Source organism: Hyperolius riggenbachi, chromosome 8 (genome assembly GCF_040937935.1).
Source record: "Hyperolius riggenbachi isolate aHypRig1 chromosome 8, aHypRig1.pri, whole genome shotgun sequence".
Classification (NCBI taxonomy): Eukaryota; Metazoa; Chordata; class Amphibia; order Anura; family Hyperoliidae; genus Hyperolius; species Hyperolius riggenbachi.
Window position 1 is genome coordinate 175,899,916 of NC_090653.1, and position 23,609 is coordinate 175,923,524.

Genomic DNA, 23,609 nt, shown 5'->3' on the forward strand with positions numbered 1-23,609 from the left:
CCATAACTAGTCCATTGGCGGAAATGATAAATCCCAAAAACTGAATCGACTCCTTTTCAAATTCACATTTTTCCACTTTCACATATAACTTATGTAGACGTAGACGTACGAGCACCTGACCAACCTGATGACGATGAATCTCCAGGGATGTAGAAAAAATAAGAATATCATCCAAGTAAACAATGATGAATTGATCGAGGAAATCTCTGAGTATATCGTTAATGAAATGTTGAAAAGTGGCTGGAGCGTTGCACAGACCAAACAGCATCACTAAATATTCAAAATGTCCGTAACGTGATCTGAAGGCCGTTTTCCACTCATCTCCTTCTCTCATCCTGACTAAATTATAGGCACCTCGAAGATCCAACTTTGTAAATATTGTGGCTTCCCGTAATTTTTGGAATAGTTCTGGTACAAGTGGAAGGGGGTAGCGATTCTTAATCATAACTTTATTCAAGGCTCGATAGTCAATACATGGTCTTAGTGTGCCATCTTTCTTTTGGACAAAAAATATCCCAGCTCCAGCAGGAGAGACTGAAGGCCTAATAAATCCTTTCTTCAAGTTTTCCTGAATATATTGCTTCAGTACCTCCTGTTCGGGATCAGAGAGTGGAAACATCCTTCCAAAAGGTATGGTAGCTCCTTCTATTAGATCAATTGGGCAATCGTATGGTCGGTGTGGAGGAAGTTGATCAGCCCCTTTTTTGTCAAATACATCTAGATAGTCGTGATATTGTACTGGAACTTCATCTGCCAAGGTAGAGGTACAAAGTAACGGGCCAGATGCTTCTGAGGCTTGCTGAAAACAACAACTATTACAGTAGGAGGAGGTGAACTTGATTTCTTCTGTGGCCCAGTTGATAGCTGGATTGTGAGCCCGGAGCCAAGGTAGGCCCAGAATAATAGGATATACTGGGGAAGACACTAGATCAAATTTAAGCCATTCTTGATGATCTTCGGAGGTGGAAGTGAGTAATGGCAGAGTCTCAGTGTTTACAGGTCCAGAGCTGATGGAGGACCCATCTGCTAGGTGTATGTGTAATAACTCTTTTCGGGATTGCACTGGAATTTGATGAGTTGTGGCGAATGCTTTATCCATGAAGCAGCTGCAGGCTCCAGAGTCTATTATGGCGGAAGTCTTAAGGGTTCTTCCGGGAAACTGAAAGAGAATAGAGATATTAAAATGAGTGTGAACCGTGGATGGGGTGTACTTGGGTGGAGTTTGAGCTTTCTGAAGATACTCCTTACCCGCTGGACGAACTGGACAATTCCTCAGGAAATGTCCCGGATTTCCGCAGTAAAAGCATAGATTTCCCTGACGTCTGCGGTTTCTCTCTTCATTGGTTAATGGGGCACGCATGACTCCAAGTTGCATGGGCTCAGGTTGATCATCAGTGGAAGCAGAGGTCGGAGAGGGTGACTGATTTACAGGAAGCCAAGAAGTACGGGCAGAGCAGGGCATTGATTTCTCCAGTTGACGTTCCCGAAAGCGTCGGTCCATCTGAATGGCAGTTGTAATCAACTCGTCCAAGGTAATGGGTACTCCCACTCGAGCCAGTTCATCTTTTAGATACTCTGATAATCCCAGGCGATATTGATGTTTCAGGGCTGACTCATTCCAGTCGGTATCTGATGCCCAACGTTTGAATTCAGTAGTGTACTCCTCCACTGGTTTACGGCCTTGTCTTAGGTTGCGGATGGCAATTTCAGCTGTAACACTACGCTGGGGATCGTCGTACAAAACTGCCATAGAAGTGAAGAATTGCTCCATAGAATTTAAACACTGGTGTTTTTGCACCATCAACCTGTGGGCCGATGACTGTGGCTCTTCCTGTAGTAAGGAGATGATGAATCCTACTTTTGTTTCTTCGTTAGAAAAGGTGTGAGGTTGTAGTGCAAAATAGAGCTGACATGCATGGCGGAAGGAGCAGAATTTGGAACGGTCCCCTGTGAAGCGTTCTGGCGTAGGTACTCGAGGTTCCAGGTTTACTGCAGGGATCACGGGGACCGGCTCCACAGGAGCAGGTGCTGGAACTGCTGGAGGTGCAGGAGCAGGAAGTGACGGAGATTCCCCAGCACGCATAGTATTAATCCGGCCTTCAAGTTGAACATGACCAGCTTGTAGTTCCTTAATGGCCTCCGTTAGTGCGGTAACTTGTTTGCATAAGGTACTTAGTATGTTTGCTGCCTCAGCGGTCTCCATCTTTGGCTGTAGTATTTTTGTGACGTACCTTAGGAGACCGATGTGCCGAGGGCAGCAACTCTTGCAACTTACTAGCCTAGTACCCTGGATTGGGAACAGGGTTCCACAGCTAGTACGGGGCAGGAGCGCTAGCAGATCCAATGGTGAAACCAGGCAGGAACCGAAGCGCTCCCGCGTGCTGAGTCTGGAGGTGCAAGGACTCAGCTTCCAGGCGGGTTTCAAGACTTGATTCCAAGCAGGAGCAGATACTGAGGCAGATCCGTGAACAGGCAGAAGGTCGGCAACAAGACGGGTAATCAGACGGGCAGAGGTCGGCAACAGAGCGGGCAGTCATACGTAGCAGGAGTCGGTAGCAAGTCGGGAAGTCAGCCAGGCCAGGGTCAGCAACATGAGATCAGGAACAGGCAGATACAAAGATCACGCACGGGAACACACACCAAACTAGCTGCAATACTACAGCACTGAATGATGGCATTCTCCAGACTTAAATAGGCCGTTTGGCGGGAAAACGCGTATGTCCGTACGCAATGACGCATCAGGTGCACGCGATGACGCGACGGACGCACGCTATGACGCGTACGTCCGTACTCGATGACGCGGACAACCAGACGCAATCACGCCGAACAAACGCACGCATAAGCCCATAAATGATGCATGAACAGGCGGCCCTTCGGGCGCGCATGCGCACAGTATCACACCAGCGTCGCCGAGGGCCGATGTCTCAACTGCCACACACGGAGCCCAGTGTGCACCCTGCCAGGACCCGTGAGGGACCCACCAGCATGCACCAGGACACCTGCAGCATCCGTAAGTGCCAGCCGCCTCGTCCAGACAGGTAAGTGACCGTGACAGCACCCTACCCCAGGCAGCCTTACCCTGGCCCCTGCACCCTTTCCCAGGCACCTGGCCCCTGCACTGTTCCCTAGGCACCCTTCCCCAGGCATCCTGCTCCTGGCCCCTGCACCTGGCCCCTTCACCCTTCCATAGCTCCCAACTGTCCCTTTTTCGGAGGGACAATCCCTTTTTGGGAGCCCTGTCCCTCTTTCCCTGTATCACCCTCATTTGTCCCTCTTTCAGGACTTTGTCCCTCTTTCTATATAAATATATACATTTCTATACTAAAAATGTGTTTGATTGAATCTAAACTTTATTCTCATCCTTTAAATTGATATATTACTAATTTTAAAATGTTATTATGAAGGAAAATGAACCAGGATAGAAAGGACCAGTGTGGTTTGAATTATAAAACAACATATTTTCTTATGAAATTTTTATGGTATGCGTGACTAGAGACGTGGCGGGGGTGTGGCAGGGGCGTGGCTTAAGTGTCCCTTTTTCTCATCTCAAAAAGTTGGGAGGTATGTGAATGAGTGTGTGTGTGTGTGTGTGTGTGTGTACAGTGAGTGTGTGTACAGTGAATGAGTGTGCATGTGCACAGTGTGTACAGTGAGTGTGTGTACAGTGAATGAGTGTGTATGTGCACAGTGTGTGTTTTGAAGGTGCTCTGTGGTTATATTCATTGCTTTTTTTTTTTTGTGGGAGGGGGGTGTCCGTGGTTAAAGGAATACTTTAAAAACGATTTGAACTTACCTGGGGTTTCTTCCCGCCTCCTGGGTGCGTCCTGTGCCCAAAATGTCCTCCTGGTCCCCTCCGTCCAGCTGCAGCAAACCCCGCAAAGCTGGCTGGTTGCCAACAGTCGGAGACTACTGCGCATGTGTGGCCCTGAGCTGCACGCACCCTGATTACACTCCCGGGAGCATTCTGCACATGTAACTATTTAAGCGTACTGCACATGTGCAGAACGTTCCCGGTCACAGGAGCGCAGTCAGGGTGTTCACGGCTCGGGGCCGCTCTTGTGCAGCCGCTGACTCTTAGCAACCAGCCAGCTTTGCAGGGTTCGCCACAGCTGGCCAGAGGTGACCTGGAGGATGTTGTGGGCACAGGATAAATCTAGGGGGCTGGAAGAAGCCCCAGGTAAGTTAAAATAATTTTTATTTTTAGCTTAAAGGACAATTGAAGTGAGAGGGATATGGAGGCTGCCATATTTCTTTCCTTTTAAGCAATACCAGTTGCCTGGCTGTCCTGCTGATCCTCTGCCTCTAATACATCCAGCCATTGCCCCTGAACAAGCATGCAGCAGATCAGGTGCTTCTGACATTGTCAGATCTGACTAGATTAGCTGCATGCTTGTTTCTGGTTTGATTCAGACACTAATGATCAAATTGGATCAGCAGGGCTGTCAGGCAGCTGGTATTGTTTAAAAGGAAACAAATATGGCAGCCTCCATATACCTTTCACCTCATTTGTCCTTTAAGTATTCCTATAAAAATGTTCCTTGAAGGGAAAAAAGTGCCCCTGGGGGGTACTATCTCAGGAGGGGGAAGCCTCTAGATCCTAAAGTGACTTCCCATCCTCTTCAGCATAAGGGATCCCTAGATTGCCTAGTGCAGGGAGAGCCATCTCTCTGCGTCTCCCCACATCCAACTAATTCTACTGAGAACTCGATAACATGGGGTACAGGCCAGAATTGGGACAGCCCAGCGTTTACCTGTATACTTGCATTCAGGGCAGGGAGCTGGGTCGGTCTTTTGTGCACCACCTTATACTTTACAAAGGCAGGGGTGAGGTTGTTGCCTGCTTAGCATTAAAATCTACTGATCACTGTCTACCTCGATATATAAACTATGGTGTGACTTGGGGGTGTGGCCTGTAGTGAGGGGCGGGGCTTAGGGCGCCAAGACTTCAGTGCCTATAGGCTCCTGAGCTGTAAATCCGGCCCTGTCTGTATGTGTGATGTAATTGATAGAAAAAATGCATGCAGTGCTTCACTTCTATTTTAGTCTGCAAAGGGAAAAAACATTTAAGTGTGCACTAACCAACTGAATAACATTGGTTCTCAGTTTACCTGTGCAGAAAGCGAGGGGGTGGGAGGGGACCCCATCCAAAGTTTCACAGGCCAAGTAATTTCTAGTTACGCCCCTGTGTATATTGACAATTCAGCCTTGCTGCCACCTCGTCTCCACATCGCATTCCAGCTCTCCGATACTTTCTCTTTCGAAGCCAGAAGGAAAAAGTATTGGAGGAGTAAGTACTGGAGTGATGTAAGATGCAATGTATTTGAAGAAGCCAAACATGTCAATACTGGTAAATCGGCCATTTAGGTCTTGGGCTCTCTGTTCATCCCCTCCACCTTACTGGGAAATTGTAAAGGGTACAAATTAAAAAAAAAATACAAAGAACATTCAAAACACACATGTACAGTAAATTATCTAAACTAAGAATTTTTTAATTAATGCATTGATTTGTATGGTCTCATAGGAAAATGCCTAGACAACCTTGGGCTTGCAAACTCTTCCTCACTGTTGGGTTCTTCAAAGAATATAATACTGTATACATCAGACTATGAAGTTACCACTCAGATCATTGACCTTGTGAGTATTGCACAAATTCTGAATAGATTTGCATTTTTTTATTACCATTTATGTGCTACAAACATTTTATACTGAAAACATAAACAGTGAAATCTTAAGACCCAAATATAATCAGTTTAAAGAGGGAAAGAGAGGCACTCTGCCATGTAATGTCATATTTTAAAAATATGCGCTGATAATTCAGGCAGATAATAGAAGAGAGTAAATCTTAAAAATAAAAATATATACAAAATATTTTAATTTTATTAAAAATATAATTTTTTCTTTACAGAAACTCACAGGTGTGTTTTAAAGAAACAAAAAATTGAAAAGTTTGATATTGATACTTCAGTAGTAGGAAACCTCTTGATAGTCCAAAGGCTTCCCATATCCTTCTCCCACCTCTGCTTGCTGGTACCCTCTTGTTATCTGCTGGTACCCTCCATGTACGTTTGTGAACAATAATGCACATGCTTGAACGGCTTTGTGACAGTGCCCATGTGTGGCCACATTTGCACATATGCAGTATGGCCACACTGGTACACGGAGGGGAGCTTGGCCTTGAGAACATATCTGACAAGCTCTTGTCAAATATGTTCAGAGGGACCTTGCACAAGAACAGTGGGGTGCAAGGAAGCCTCTGAACTATCCAGAGGCTTTTCTCTACTGAAGTAAGTATCAAACTTTATTTTTTTTCCTTACAGGTTAACTTTAAATCTTCATTTAAATTAAGTTGTGTGCAGATTTCTTAAGGCTAGAACTCAAGTTAAAAGCTACAGCCTAAGAATGTTGAGGTACTGCATGGTTTAAAAAAAAACAAAAAAAACTTTGAAAAAAGAGCTATATAGAAATACAGATATGCTTTATAAAAAAAAAAATAATAATAAAAAAAATAATTACTGACAATATTTCTGATTTCTTATATGTACAGGTTGGGCCTATTGCTGTTCGTTTACTAGGAATGAGAACCCAAGGACTAATGCTTTCAAACTTACCAAAAGAGGTAAAATCAATGTATGCTTAGTAATATTTTTTGTACTCCCTCAGTCCCATTCTTTTAGCATGCAGAGTATGCAGAGTGCACAGTGGAAGCAGCAATGGTTCCCCCTAGTGCTGGTGTCGCATGATGACATGATCAGTAAAAGCTGGCACTAGGGGGAAGCAGCGAGGGTGAGAGGAGAACACTCATCAAGGAGAAGCAGGTGCCATAACCGTTGCTGCTTCCACTGCATACTCAGCGTGCTAAAACAACAGGGCTGAGGGAGCACAAAGGGGAAAAAATGTGATACAAAGGGAGAACAAAAGAGGCACAGGGGGATAAAAACAGGGATAAGGGGGACAAGAGGGGAAACAAAAGAGGCACAGTGGGACAAGAGGTAACCCAGGGGGAATGTAGGTGGCACCAGGCAACTAAAGAGGCCCAGTGGGACAAGAGGTGACACAGAGGGGGACAAAACAGACATAGGGGAAACAGAGGTGACACGGGACAAAAAACGCACAGGCAGGGGGAACAGAGGTGACAGTGTTTTAACTTAAGCATGGATTCAGGTTAAGAACAGTACGTCAACCTTTATACCCCTGTTAAAATGTAACGTTTTTGTGAAGTGCAGTAATAACATTTGATTTAGATTTATGGAGCACTTCTGTATTTGATATTGTTGGGGCATGACTACTCCATGTTATCGATGTAGCTCCTCATATGGAATCACTCTCCTCTCTATAATTGCATGTTTAGTATCTATAAACTTAATCTACATAACGCTGTACACACCGATGAGGAAGACGTTACAAAAAACGTTACATAGGGACATTATGTCTTTAAGACCTGCTTGCACGAGTTGGAGGTGGGGCAAGCCTGATGAGGGGAGGAAGTTCTTCAGAGTAGGGGCTGCTCTGGAGAAGTCCTGGAGCCTCGCAAGTAATGCGAGTTGTGGACATCCATAGAGTGTTGGAGTAGAGAAAGCGGGTCAGAGAGTATCTCTGGATAAGATCTGAAATGCATGAAAGGGAGGTATGGTGAATGGATTTGTATGCCAGGCAGATCCGTTTAAATTTAATTCTGAGAGCAACAGTGAGTCAGTAAAGGGACTTGCAAAGAGGGGCAGCTGAAGAGGAACAGTGGGAAGAGTAAATTAGCCTGGATTGGTTGCCAAGAGAGAAGGCAGGTGATAGGATCAGTGTGTGTTGGGGATGGGGTTTCCACTATGGAAGGAACTCTATCATAAGCCTTATGCCATCTATAGCACTAAGTTTATTAGACTTGATTGCTTCGACTTTGGGGTTCCTTTTTTAACAATCGTTTTTTATTGAAAGTTTTTGGAGGTTTTTTTTACAAAAACGAGGCAAATGAAATGTAGACAGACAGTCCTACTTTGGAGTTTCAAGGAGAAAGTGTCTATGAAACAGGATCGTTTGTTTCTTTTTCTTTTTTTTGCTATACTGAGTTGTTGCAGCACGGTGGCATAGTGGTTAACACTTTCGTGTTGCAGCACTGGGTCCCTGGTTCGAATCCCAGCCAGGGAACTATCTGCACAGAGTTTGTATACTCTCCCTGAGTTGTATGGGTTTCCTCAAGACAGTCATGTTTCCTCCCACACCCAAAAAGATACAGATAAGTTAATTGGCTTCCACCTAAACTGACCCTCGACTACGATACATACACACCATGATAAATACATAGACATATAACCAGGGTAGGGGATTAGATTGTGAGCCCTTCTGAGGAACAATTAAGTGACAAGACAATATACTCTGTACAAAACTGTGGAAGATATTATATATATAAATACTAAATAGTAATAATAATTATGTGTGGCAATCATTTCAGCAGTTAGTTTGTTTGCCAAAGTGAGGAAAAATGATATTACCACATTGCTGGGTGACGTTGGGTTTGTGGTTCTGCACACTGCATAGCTGTTCTTATATTAGGTGGGGCACTGCTAAATATGTTCACAATCATCCCAGTCTAGAGCCAGTGGGGTGTTTTTGATATCCTTTTTGTATTTGGGTTCCTCACTGGTGACTCTTCTTCCTATTAAGCTGGGTAAACACGGTACAATTTTACCTCAGATCGATGAATGGACCAGATAATTTCCGACCGTGCTAATCAGATTCCGATTGATTTTGGGTAGTCATCAATGCAAAATCAATCGCATAATTAATCGCAAAAAATGTGGATGTCTACACATGATGCAATTTTCTTATCAGATCACCTGTCGATCTGATGAAAAATTGTACTGTGTGTATGAGGCTTTAGACTTCAAATCGTTAAGCACAACATCAACACATTGGTTAGTGTGACCTGCTTGGCCACACAAGATTGTTTACAGACTGCAACTAACAGAATTCCCTTTTCAGTATCATTTTGTATAGCAATAAACACTATCCACAATAAAAATAGAAAGAAATACTGCACTCTGAGTACAAATAGGAGTGCAAAAGTGTAAACCTTTTTGACAGCTGGTGCAGTTCCCTAAAACTAACTATTAATTTTTGTTGACTTTGATGAACAGAGGCACCAGCAGAATAAAAACAATAATTAAAAGTTTTAAAATATGCTGGGGAGGCAGTGGTGGACTTACCTCCGAAAGCAGACTAGGCTACTTGTCTGACATAAATAAACACTTTATTAGTACCCCAATAGATGCAACGCGTTTCGCAGGACCAAGCCCGCTTCATCAGGCAATAAAACAGGGGACAAAACAGTAGCTCTCAGGTAGCACATATAGCGCCTCTGTGCTACCTGAGAGCTACTGTTTTGTCCCCAGTTTTGTTGCCTGATGAAGCGGGCTTGGTCCTGCGAAACGCGTTGCATCTATTGGGGTACTAATAAAGTGTTTATTTATGTCAGACAAGTAGTCTAGTCTGCTTTCGGAGGTAAGTCCACCACTGCCTCCCCAGCATATTTTAAAACTTTTAATTATTGTTTTTATTCTGCTGGCGCCTCTGTTCATCAAAGTCATTTTAGTGTCCACCCTTGGTGGAAGGGGGACCCACCCCTACCTTTCTTCTATCTACGGAGAGCGACTTCTTAACCCTGAGTGAGGACAGGTCTAATCTCCTCACCTGCATTCACAGTGGTTGCCTCAGCGGTAACCCTTGTTTGTGAGTATAACCTTCTCACATTACATTATTCACTATTGTCCTGAGCATACTACACCATATTGGGCTCTCTCGGTGTCTTTTTCTTATTAATTTTTGTTAGCTAGTATTTTAAACATTTGTCTTTATTTTTAGGTTGATGGAATCCTTATTGATGACATGCAAAATAATGATTATGAATTCACAATTATAGACTGCATGGATGTAGACAGAGGAAAAATAGAGATTATTAAGGAAGGAGCTGTGTCTACATCACAGGTAATAATAATTCTGATGAATGGCATAACAGTACAAAAGAGTTTAAAAGCAAATTCTTAATTAGGTAGATGAATCTTTCTGAGCCTCATTCACAGTACACTCCAGGGCATGGACTAAATTTTCATGATTTATGTTTTTATGTTTAACTTGAATCAAACATCAGTCATAAAAACACAGCACAGAAACAAACATACTGTAACATCTGCAGCTATGGCGGCTGCGGACATGCAGGGTATACCAGCAGCCGCCTTAGTTCCCTGTTCTCAGGCCTCATCCGTTCCGTCGGCGTCTAGCACGCCGGGAACGGTACTTTCTCGTGCTCATAGGGTCGCTGTATCGCGCGGGCGCACGCGGAGACAGGACCTTTATGCTGGAGGAAGTCGCGTCAGCTGACCTGCCGGTCGGCTGACGTCGCAGGTGACTCACGCCGCTCGGATTGGCTGGTAAGGGGCGCGGCTGTGAGCTCTCCTCGGCTTCTTAAGCCTTCACTGGTCATTAGCAACTTGTCTGCTGTTGCGGATACACTCGTGTTCGCGCTCAGACCTTAGACTAGTATCCGGTGTGCTTTGATCTGGGAGGAAACCAGGGATTTCACACAAGACTAGGACTATTGTATATTGTATTACTGATTACCTGTGCATGATTCTGGCTATACTCTGACCTTGCTATTGCTCATCGATTCTGTACTTCTGCCTATCTGACCTTAGTTGCTGAACTTCTGCCTGATAACTCACTATTCTTCTGCCTCACGTTTCTGTACTGTATTCGCCTCTCAGTTGCCAAACCTTGCCTGTCTGACCTCTCTACTCACCAGTGGGCCCTTGCCACTGGTGAGGTGCTCTATTGATTTAACCCTCCTGGCGGTATTCCGCCAGGAGGCAGCGCAGCTTTTTTTTTTTAAATCATGTAGCGAGCCCAGGGTTCGCTACATGATAGCCGCTGCTCAGCGGCATTCCCCCGCCCGCTTCGATCGCCTCCGGCGATCTGCGATCAGGAAATCCCGTTTAAAGAACGGGATTTCCTGAAGGGCTTCCCCCGTCGTCAGCGACGTCGTGACGTCATTGGGAGTCCCGATCCACCCCTCGGCGCTGCCTGGCACTGATTGGCCAGGCAGCGCACGGGGTCTGGGGGGGGTGGCGACCGCGCGCCGCGACGGATAGCGGCGATCGAGTGTGGGGCGGCGGCGATCGGTGTGCTGGCGCAGCTAGCAAAGTGCTAGCTGCGTCCAGCAAAAAAAAAAAAAATTAAGTAAATCGGCCCAGCAGGGCCTGAGAAAACCTCCTGCGCGGCTTACCCCGAACTACATTCGGGGTTACCGCCAGGAAGGTTAAATACCCACCAGCTCCTCTGGTGAGGTTTAGTTTAAGTTATACAGCTCCTGTGTCTGATAGTACCTTACCAGCTCCTCTGGTGAGGTCTAGTTAAACTATTCAGTCGCTTGTGCTGATAGTACCTTACCAGCTCCCCTGGTAAGGTTTAGCCAAACTTTGTTGTCACTCCTGTTATTAGTACTTTACCAGCTCCTCTGGTAAAGACCTATTATTTATACTACTGTTGTTGCAGCTAGTACCCACCAGCTCCCCTGGTGAGGTCTAGCACTGTTATTGCAGCTAGTACCCACCAGCTCCCCTGGTGAGGTCTAGCACTGTTGTTTCAGATAGTACTCACCTGCTTCTCTGGTGAGATCTATCCATGACTCTACTGTTGCACCAAACACTTCACACCTCTGTTTCTCAGCCGTCTATACTTGCATTATTGGTGATACTGCAGATCACCACATAATCGGGTAAAGAGTCTGTATTATTGGTGATTCTGCAGATCACACAATAATCAGACGTCTGTGTGCTACACCAATCGTTACAGAACAGCAGACCAGAAATAATATGGAGACACTGTGCAATCGGGTGGATCTGCTGGCTACCACTGTTAATGAGCTCATCAAAACGGTTAACGTGCAGCAGACCCAGATTGACCAGCTAATTCAAACAGTTAACCGTTTGAAAGACCCTAAGGCACAAGTGTCCTCCCATCATGTGATAGAACCCAGGATGCCCCCTCCTGAAAAATGTTCGGGTCATCGCTCTGATTTTCGAAATTTTAAACACAGGTGTTTATCATATTTGGAGTTACGGCCAGTATCGTCAGGTACAGAACGTCAGAGAGTTACATTAATTAAGACATTATTATCTGGGGATTTGCAGTCCTGGGCTTATAGTCTCCCTCAGGAGCATGAGGCTTTGGCCTCAGTTGACGACTTTTTTTAAGGCAATGGCCGTTATATATGATGATCCCGATTTAGCAGTGACGTCAGAAAGGAAATTAAAGACCCTCAGGCAGGGGCATAATCCTGTCGAAACTTACGCAGCTGAGTTTAGGAGATGGGCACTGTCAGCCAGATGGGGGCAGTATGCACTTTTAGATTGCTTTTTATCGGGGTTATCTGATGCAGTTGCCGATTTGATGTTGGGGCACCCCGAACCTAAATCATTGGACGAGGCCATCTCACTGGCTAATTGATCGGCGAGTTTGCTATCAGAAGCAAGCTCGGGGTAAAGTACCAGGGAGATTTACTTCTGGTACCTTTTCGGCACCAGTATCTTCCTCTCCACCTCATGATGAGCCAGTGCAGATTGGGCAAACCAAGCTCACAGAGGTCGAGAAAAACAGGAGACGCAATGAAAAATTATGTCTTTATTGTGCTGAGAAAGGACATATGGTATCTGATTGTCCCAAGAAGGCGGAAAACTCTATCGCCTAGGAGTAGCTGGAGGTACTACCCTAGACGATCCTGTCTTACCTCTAAATAACGTCTATTACTCCCGTGCTCTATCACCTGGGAGGGGCAGGTTCACTCCACCCAGGCTTTTATAGACTCGGGTTCGGCTGTGAATGTTATGGCTTATGATTTTGCTATCAAATTCGGTTTTCCTTTAACTTCTGTGGGACGACAGGTGCAGATTACAGCAGTGAATGATTCCCCATTACTGATTAAGCAGTCCATCACCCAGACTCCTGTATTATTATGCCAACTAGGGGTCTTACATAAGGAACAAATACAGTTTCTGGTACTCAAGATGTCCACCTCTACCGTCATTCTGGGTATGCCATGGCTTAAAAAACATTCTCCTCAGATTGACTGGAGTTCCAGACAGTTATTGAGTTGGTCTCCTTATTGTCATCATCATTGTGGAGAAAGTTACCATAGCTGCCACTGAGATTCAAGTGGAGGGGACTTCTGACTCGTCCTCTGAACCCCCTGAGATAGATACCTGGGTGGATTGGGTACCTACGTTAAGCCCATTCCAACAAGAGGTCCCTGAAGGGAAACCAGAGGGGGTTCTATTTGTACCATTGCAGTTAAGATTTAAGATTCATCATGCCTTCCATACCCATAAAAATGCTGGTCACCCAGGGATTGCTCGCACCCAGGAGTTGTTGGACCATTGTGTCTGGTGTCCCTCGATAGTGTCAGATTGTAAGGAATTTGTTGGTAATTGCTCTGTATGTGCTAGGAGTAAGTCATCAAGACGAGCTCCTGTGGGTACCTTACAGTCACTTCCGGTGCCTGAGCAGCCATGGACCCATGTGTCCATGGACTTTGTGGGCGAACTGCCTAGATCAGAAGGTAAAACAGTCATATGGGTGGTAGTCGATAGGTTCAGCAAGATGGCCCATTTTATTCCCTTGGACGGACTCCCCACAGCACAGGAGCTGGCAGAGCTCTTTATCCACCACATTTTCAGACTGCATGGAATTCCAGAAAATGTGGTGTCAGATAGGGGAGTCCAGTTCGTGTCCAGGTTTTGGAGGGCCTTCTGTCATCATATGGGAATGAACCTATCGTTTTCCTCCGGCTACCACCCACAGACTAACGGGCAGAACGAAAGGGTCAACCAGTCTTTAGAACAGTTCCTTAGATGTTACGTAGCTGATGCTCAGATAGATTGGGTCAAATTCTTGCCTTTTGCAGAATTTGCCCATTATAATTTGAAATGTAATTCCTCGGGATTCTCCCCTTTTCAGGTGGTAACGGGGAGATCACCGAAATTCTCTCCTCTGCCGGTGGTGTCATCACCTTTCCCGGCCTTGGAGGACTGGCAAGGGACATTAAAGGAGATCTGGGGGAAAGTCAAAGGGAACTTAAAAAAGGCTTTTGCTACCCATAAAAGACAGGCAGATAAGAAACGTTCTATGGAATGGAATTTTGTTCCAGGAGATTTAGTGTGGGTTTCTACTCGACATTTGGCCTTAAAGCAACCTTCTGCTAAACTGGGTCCCAAATTTATAGGGCCATACCCTGTGTCCAAAAGGGTCAACAAGGTTACCTATGTTGTCTCGCTCCCACCCAGTTTCAGGGGTGGTAGAACTTTTCATGTGTCCCTCTTAAAACCTGCTGTGCATGTGGATTCCTCTCCCCCACCCCCCCTCCCGTGCTGATTGATGGAGAACCAGAGTACGAGATAGAGCAGATCTTGGATTCTCGGGTGGTGCGTAACTCCATACAGTACCTAGTCCACTGGAAAGGGTATAGTGCAGAGGAGAGGTCTTGGGTACCTGCTTGTCGCATGCATGCAGAAGAACTCAGGGAGCAGTTTCATAGATTGCATCCTGAGAGGCCAGGTGGATCGTGTCCGAAGTCCACGCCTAGAGGGGGGGGGGGTACTGTAACATCTGCAACTATGGTGGCTGCGGACACGCAGGGTATACCCACAGCCGCCTTTGTTCCCTGTCCTCAGGCCTCATCCGTTCCGTCGGCGTTTAGCACGCCGGGAACGGTACTGTCTCGTGCTCATAGGGTCGCTGTATCGCACGGGCACGCACGGAGACAGGACCTTTATGCTGGAAGAAGCAGCGTCAGCTGACCTGCCGGTCAGCTGACGTCGCAGGTGACTCACGCCGCTCGGATTGGCTGATTGGTAAGGGGTGCGGCTGTGAGCTCTCCTCGGCTTCTTAAGCCTTCACTGGTCATTAGCAACTTGTCTGCTGTTGTGAATACACTCGTGTTAGCGCTCAGACCTTAGACTAGTATCCGGTGTGCTTTGATCTGGGAGGAAACCAGGGATTTCACACAAGACTAGGACTATTGTATATTGTATTACTGATTACCTGTGTATGATTCTGGCTAGACTCTGACCTTGCTATTGCTCATTGATTCTGTACTTCTGCCTATATGACCTTAGTTGCTGAACCTCTGCCTGATAACTCACTATTCTTCTGCCTCACGTTTCTGTACTGTATTTGCCTCTCCGTTGCCAAACCTTGCCTGTCTGACCTCTCTACTCACCAGTGGGCCCTTGCCACTGGTGAGGTGCTCTTTTGATTTAAATACCCACCTCTGGTGAGGTTTAGTTTAAGTTATACAACTCCTGTGTCTGATAGTACCTTACCAGCACCTCTGGTAAGGTCTAGTTAAACTATTCAGTCGCTTGTGCTGATAGTACCTTTACCAGCTCCCCTGGTAAGGTTTAGCCAAACTTTGTTGTCACTTCTGTTATTAGTACTTTACCAGCTCCTCTGGTAAAGACCTATTATTTATACTACTGTTGTTGCAGCTAGTACCCACCAGCTCCCCTGGTGAGGTCTAGCACTGTTGTTTCAGATAGTACTCACCAGCTTCTCTGGTGAGATCTATCCATTAATCTACTGTTGCACCAAACACTTTACACCTCTGTTTCTCAGCCGTCTATACTTGCATTATTGGTGATACTGCAGATCACCACATAATCGGGTATAGAGTCTGTATTATTGGTGATTCTGCAGATCACACAATAATCAGACGTCTGTGTGCTACACCAATCATTACAGAACAGCAGACCAGAAATAATATGGAGACACTGTGCAATCGGGTGGATCTGCTGGCTACCACTGTTAATGAGCTCATCAAAACGGTTAACGTGCAGCAGACCCAGATTGACCAGCTAATTCAAACAGTTAACCGTTTGAAAGACCCTAAGGCACAAGTGTCCTCCCATCATGTGATAGAACCCAGGATGCCCCCTCCTGAAAAATGTTCGGGTCATCGCTCTGATTTTCGAAATTTTAAACACAGGTGTTTATCATATTTGGAGTTACGGCCAGTATCGTCAGGTACAGAACGTCAGAGAGTTACATTAATTAAGACATTATTATCTGGGGATTTGCAGTCCTGGGCTTATAGTCTCCCTCAGGAGCATGAGGCTTTGGCCTCAGTTGACGACTTTTTTTAAGGCAATGGCCGTTATATATGATGATCCCGATTTAGCAGTGACGTCAGAAAGGAAATTAAAGACCCTCAGGCAGGGGCATAATCCTGTCGAAACTTACGCAGCTGAGTTTAGGAGATGGGCACTGTCAGCCAGATGGGGGCAGTATGCACTTTTAGATTGCTTTTTATCGGGGTTATCTGATGCAGTTGCCGATTTGATGTTGGGGCACCCTGTGTGGCACGTCTGTGTGCTACACCAATCGTTACACATACTTGCTTGGCATGATATAATAATACTGCAAAAAGATGTGATACTGAATGCCTTAGGTTACTCATAATCTTTGCATAGTACATTAGATGTGATATCAGTCACACATATCCTTGCCAGTAGCAACAATCTGAATATCATTAGCTCATTTAGCACAGCAGCAGGATGCTTATAATATTGGAGAACTAATCCTAATGGTCAGTAAATTTTCAGCACCTTTTCCCTTTTATGAACTTATGTGCCTCCCCTACATATGCAAACTAGTCTTGCTTCCAGGTATGTGGGTCAGAAGGAAAAAAAAAACATTAAGAGTGTAAGCTCTGCTGTTCAACCAAACGGCATGCTCTTCAAGGAGGAAAAAACTTTCTTTCCTTGCTAAGCATTATTGCAAAGTGACATTGGGGACTGCACTCTTCAAACCACTCTATTGTTGAATAGCAATTATACTGTAAGGGGAGGGAGTTTATGTGTTACCTACCTGCTTCATTGAGATAGTAAGCATGTAGCAGCCCCTCTTTTGCCAGACCCCTTACCCATTCAAGCTCCAAACTCTCACCCAAATGTCTTAAACTATTAATAAAATAAAAAAATACGCTGGTTCATAAAAGAAAGTTATGTCCCCTACTGTCCTTTGATTCTCGATTCAAGCATCACTGCTCCCGATAGCAGCGCTGAAGATGAGCTCCTGATTCTATACAACTTATACCTTGTAATGAGCAAATTGGAGGATATCACAAAAGCAAGAAACAGACATATAGACACAATGAAGAACTAAAGACATGGACTAAAGAATTTTAGACAAAGACATCCAGACAAAATACAAGAAACAAGCCTATGGAGTAACAACAAGCAGACCCCTGCCCTCAGACAGATAACTTCTAGAAATCCAGAGGAATAGAACACAAGCCCTTTCCAAGGTAAGGGCTTCCTACCATAAAACTGCATAAACTGCTTAAACTTGCAAATACATTATAATAGAAAGACAAAGATATAAAATAAGAAAATGACTGTGATAATGGAAATGCAAAGGCAGAGCAGCATAGACAAGACTGAAGCAGAGAAAGAAGGCAGAGCCAGCAGGAGGTCAGGAACCTTAAAGATAACATACCCAAAAGGCACAAATAAGGAACAAAGGAAGGCAATAAAGAGATCAATATTGAAAGACAATGCAGAGACTCTGTATGCAGATTATAACGAACAAGGGAGAAAAACAAATTTAATATTCTATACAGAACATATCTTCGCATGGCATATGGCATTTCGTGGACACTACAAACACATTACAATTGTGGACATCGACCAGGACGCGGGCAACCAAATCAAAATTCAGGATGAGGAAGAGTCCCAGCACACTGCATTAACCATCAATGTTTATAACAGTGGCACCATCTTGATCCGAGGTGCTAAATGCAGACTAGAGGAATTTGAGAAGCTCTTCCCCCATATCAGAGAGAAAGCAGGAAACTATAAAACCATAAATAACCCTGCTACACAAAAATGTGAGAATCAAACTACAAAACAGCGAGAACAACTCCCCTCCAGAGACTCTCAAACAGACCCTTCACACCCCTCCCTGGAGACCCTCAGAGACTGTCTGTCCAAACTGGAAGCAGACTTCACTCTCTTTAGGGAACAGACTCAAAGAAGCCAAGGTGTGAAAAATGCAAATGACCAACTGTAACGATTGTGGAACTTTCTCCGTGAGCAGCGCACAACGCGTGCGCTGATACGGCGGAAATCCTCCACAAGCGTATAATTGCAGGCACCCAGCAAAAGGTGCTACGCACCCGTAGAGGGAAATTCCTGTCAGCAGATGGCGCTGGGGAGTGCAGAGGAACCAATCCTCTGTACCTCCACAAATGCCAGACAGGAATTGTACGAAGCGCAGAACGCAATCGCAAGAGAAGCGATTGCGAATGAGAACGAGCAAAGGGACAGATTGTATGTGAGTGCGCCAATCTAGTCGCCACCCCGCGACCGCGCACACACAACAGCAGATACGAAACAGAAACGCAACCGCAAGAAAGGCGATTGCCAGAAGTGACACAAGGCAGATCAGAACAGAATACGAGGATAGCAAAGGCACAGCAAATCATACAATGAGGAGATGCGGAAAATAACAAACGCTAGCTAACCGCGAACACCGCACTCCTTCGCAACAGTGCACGCGGTTATGCGCGGTCTCCACGTGATAAGCACAATAGAGACAAGCACGCCTAACTAACCATCGACAAACAAACATGAAACAGAGGACGCGAACGCTTGCTTAACGGTTACCTCACCGAGCCTCCAGCAAGCGGTCGTAGCAGACAAGACAGACACACGAAAACAGGGACAAGCGAGAGATAGGATCCACAGCACTAGCGAAAGTGGCTAGCGCGATCCAGGAAGACAGAACAGAAGGATCCACAGCACTAGCGCGAAGCGAGTGCGATCCGGGTACAGAGTAGCAGAACAGAAGGATCCACAGCACTAGCGCAGGATGCTAGTGCGATCCAGGGAGGCAGAACAGAAGGATCCACAGCACTAGCAAAAAGAGGCTAGCGCGATCCAAGGAGACAGAACAGAAGGATCCACAGCGCTAGCGCAAGATGCTAGTGCGATCCAAGTGAGACAGATCAGAAGAGATAGCTGGTAGCAACCGCTGCACCAGCTATACTTCAAGAACAGAGATCAGAACGATTTCCTGTCGACCACCGTTGGGACATGACAATCGCAACAGACAAACAAAACAGATAAACAATCCTAACTGCACTAGGGAACCTGCCTAGCACAGTTTCCAGGAATTACTCTAAGCTGATCTTCAAACAAAGAGCATGGCTGACACTCTCCAGAGTGTTTCACAGGAAGACTCCTTATGACCAGCCAAGCATTGTGGGAAAGACATAGTACTTATAGTACACGCCTCCAATGAATGTGGCCAGGCAATTTGCATGACAACGTATGCAAATTCCTCTGCAAGCACAAGCTGCAAAACTGACAGAAGCTCTTCTTTCCAGAGTCCTGCAGCATGCAAACCTAAACAATGGTCAAAAAACTGCCTGCCTGCACAGGCAGCCGAGCAGATCATCACAGTACCCCCTCCTCCAGGGTCGAATTCCAGACGACCCTCAAAACTGCTATTAGCAAAAGACTCCAACCGAAGACTCATGAAGGTCGGGACAGCCCGACAAGGTCCAATTCCAGAGTCAGTCCACCCGAAACCGACCTCATCGGAAACAGAAGCCACCGAAACATGCCCATCAGCACTACAAGTCTCAGCGTAACACCCATCAGGACTGTGGATACCAGAGAAGAAGCCATCGACACCCTCCAGACAATACCCACCACCTTCCAAGGAGTGTCCGAAAATACCGAATCTGCCACAAAACCTGTTCGAAGTGTCCCTTACAACACAAAAGCCACCATTGATCTTATCCAGGGTACCAAGCAAAATTTCTCCCGGAATCTCCCAGAACCTTTTGAAACTCCACAGATATCCCAAGAGGGCAGAACAATCACCAGGCTCACATGGAGAACTATCAAGAACCCCTATGGAACCAATGACAATTCCAGACTCAGAATTACGAGGACACCCATCAAGATCAAGACTTTCAGGGACCACTTCTGGGCATGCAAGCAGGCAGGCTAAATCAGAACATGACTCCACCGAGGAAGCATCTGAGTACGCTGGTAACCGAGGCACACTTGGGCTTTCTGGGTCACAGAGCACACTGGGGTACAGCAGCACAGGAGAAACCTCAGGACATGTCGGGGAACTGCCAACCTCAGAGTTTGGCACGACCAGACCAAAACCAGGACCGGGCAGAAAATCATCACGAGTAGAGGTCACAGGTATTGGTATTTCAAAAGAAAACTCGGTCTCAGGCTTAGAGATGACTGTAATGGTATCTGACAGAAATTCATCATTGACTACCCATGACTGAAGCTCCACCAGAGCTGAAAAGGTAGCCAGCAAGGCAGCAATGCCCACGGAAGAGGGTAACACCTCAGAAGGACTTGGGGGGCAGGAGACATCTCCCACAAGTTCTGCACCGTTTGGTAGGAACTCGGAGATCTCCAGAACATCAAACAAGACCTCAGGAACATCATTTTCCAGGTTTTCTAAGAAGGATTCTGAACTATCCATGTTACAGGGCAAAACTGGAACTTTATTTTGTGGACAGGGCAGATGTCCCAGGGAAGGTTCCACCACAAACTGAGACTGGATCTCATCATCATGAGGGGAATGTACAGGTATATTTACTGGAACACACACTGACTCCCTAACTTCATTCTCACTGTACCCAGAATTCTGTGTGGCAGTCAAACTAGCTTGTAACTCCAAAACTGCAGAAAAACAGGTGAGTATAGTGGGAATACCTAGACGAGCCTCTAGGGACACTGCAGGGGATTCTAAGCAAGGCCACATTGACTCATCCAGAGTACAGGGTGCAGAATCAGCACTTCCCTCAGAGCAAGAAAGGGGCTCACAAACGTCAGTGTGAAAGGAAAACATGTTTTCATTCATGGTACAGGGCAGGTTCAGAGAAAGCGTCTCTGAATAAGGCAAAGAAGGTTCAGCATCAGATTCGCAAAACCGAAGCGCTGTCTCACTCTTAGATTCAGCTAACAATGTCGAATCCGAGGAATCAGAACGCAAAACCTGCGAATCAAAATTCACTTTAGGTTGTGAAACTGATGCTTCCATAGCGCAAACCTCCGCGATCTGCGGAGCAGACTGCAAGGCATCTAGGACCGAAACACTGGAGCAACTGTCATCAGGCAACGGGTCCTTACAGTTGTGAACAGGGTGAGACAGAGACTCCTTTGCAGAAGAAATAGTGACATCAACAGGATAAACTTTATTAGGCATATTAATTTTACTTTTGACGCTGCATAGTCGAGAAATTTTCCCCATAGCAGGGTCACAGACGGAAGATCTCAAAGATCTGTTACTAAATGACAAAGGATCCCACACATCCTTGAGGAAACCGGCAGACTCATGCCGATCACAATCTGCAGGAACATCCGAGAAACAGGCATCAGATCACACAGATTCAAACTGCACACTGTCAGGAGAGAATCCTTCAGGATTCGCACAGGAATCAACCACAGCGGCACACTCATTCATTTCAGATTGCACAAAGTCAAGACTCTCATGCTTTACTCCAGAAAGGCAGGAACAATCATCCGACAACGATGTCTCTTTATTGGAATCAATTGGTTGGTGTGTGTGCAACTCATCCAAAATCGTTTGCCATACATAGATCACCAGATCCACATCACCCTCGTCACATTAATCGGAATCAATCAAAAGGTACATAGAATCGAGACAATCATTCAAGACATCTTCGCTTTTTGCAATGTAAAAATCGCAAAAGGCTTTCCAATCAAAATCGAATTCTTCCAGCAAGGCCCCAACATCCCAGGAAGCAAATGGGGGTTCAAACAGGCCAGTATCCAGATAATCTCCATATGGGTGGAGTTCAGGAACACGAACAGATTTTTTAACTGCTTTAATATAGTGTGCGATCCTACCTATAGCAGGATCCACATAAGCTTTGGATTGGGGCAAAAAAGCCGGAGACGGAACAACATCATTATAAACATCAATAGGGAGTGTTGTATTCTGATGCTTGCGTTTTTTAGTTTTTCTCTTTTTAGCCACTTTGCATGTCTGCTGTTTAAAACCTGAAGTGGCAACAGACACATTGAACTGATTGTCATACTGAAAAGTTTTGCATGGAAGGGAAAGATCAGCTGACCTATCAGCAGCTACACACTCAATCAGAGCAGGTGGTAAGCCAGACAGTTTAAACCAGTGAGAGAATATCACTGCAAGAAACTGATACAGATTATTATTCCAAGAATTGGTTTTTAGCACATCATATGTCCAGGTGAACAAATCGTCTTTTAAGAGCACATAGGCAAACAGAAGAGCCGACGTGGACGGATCAGAAATCTGAAAGGTGGGATTCAGGCAAAGCCTCACACATTCAGAAAGAAATTCCGCCTTGGTCTCTGAATTTAGCCTTTTAAAGCTCTTAAAGACACAGGACCCAAACTCGACAAAATCGTACAAATCAGAAATTCCGTCTACACTGGGGTTTTGTTTTGGGCTGGTCATACTGTAACGATTGTGGAACTTTCTCCGTGAGCAGCGCACAACGCGTGCGCTGATACGGCGGAAATCCTCCACAAGCGTATAATTGCAGGCACCCAGCAAAAGGTGCTACGCACCCGTAGAGGGAAATTCCTGTCAGCAGATGGCGCTGGGGAGTGCAGAGGAACCAATCCTCTGTACCTCCACAAATGCCAGACAGAAATTGTATGAATCGCAGAACGCAATCGCAAGAGAAGCGATTGCGAATGAGAACGAGCAAAGGGACAGATTGTATGTGTGTGCGCCAATCTAGTCGCCACCCCGCGACAGCGCACACACAACAGCAGATACAAAACAGAACCGCAACCGCAAGAAAGGCGATTGCCAGAAGTGACACAAGGCAGATCAGAATAGAATACGAGGATAGCAAAGGCACAGCAAATCATACAATGAGGAGATGCGGAAAATAACAAACGCTAGCTAACCGCGAACACCGCACTCCTTCGCAACAGTGCACGCGGTTATGCGCGGTCTCCACGTGATAAGCACAATAGAGACAAGCACGCCTAACTAACCATCGACAGACAAACATGAAACAGAGGACGCGAACGCTTGCTTAACGGTTACCTCACCGAGCCTCCAGCAAGCAGTCGTAGCAGACAAGACAGACACACGAAAACAGGGACAAGCGAGAGATAGGATCCACAGCACTAGCGAAAGTGGCTAGCGCGATCCAGGAAGACAGAACAGAAGGATCCACAGCACTAGCACGAAGCGAGTGCGATCCAGGTACAGAGTAGCAGAACAGAAGGATCCACAGCACTAGCGCAGGATGCTAGTGCGATCCAGGGAGGCAGAACAGAAGGATCCACAGCACTAGCAAAAAGAGGCTAGCGCGATCCAAGGAGACAGAACAGAAGGATCCACAGCGCTAGCGCAAGATGCTAGTGCGATCCAAGTGAGACAGATCAGAAGAGATAGCTGGTAGCAACCGCTGCACCAGCTATACTCCAAGAACAGAGATCAGAACGATTTCCTGTCGACCACCGTTGGGACATGACAATCGCAACAGACAAACAAAACAGATAAACAATCCTAAC

General features: G+C 45.8%; 1 protein-coding gene across 5 annotated transcripts in view; it reads left to right on the plus strand.

Annotated features, from left to right (window-relative positions):
* LOC137527196 (uncharacterized) overlaps positions 1-23,609 on the plus strand; it is a 334,365-nt gene that overhangs the window by 260,174 nt on the left and 50,582 nt on the right. For 4 of the 5 annotated variants that reach the window (XM_068247681.1, XM_068247683.1, XM_068247688.1 and 1 more), the window contains 3 exons: positions 5,522-5,634; positions 6,545-6,616; positions 9,850-9,972. In XM_068247681.1, coding sequence (XP_068103782.1) covers positions 5,522-5,634; positions 6,545-6,616; positions 9,850-9,972 — 308 coding nt within the window. Of the gene's footprint in view, positions 1-5,521; positions 5,635-6,544; positions 6,617-9,849; positions 9,973-23,609 lie in introns of those variants that run through there. The other variant, XM_068247682.1, reaches the window with a different exon arrangement.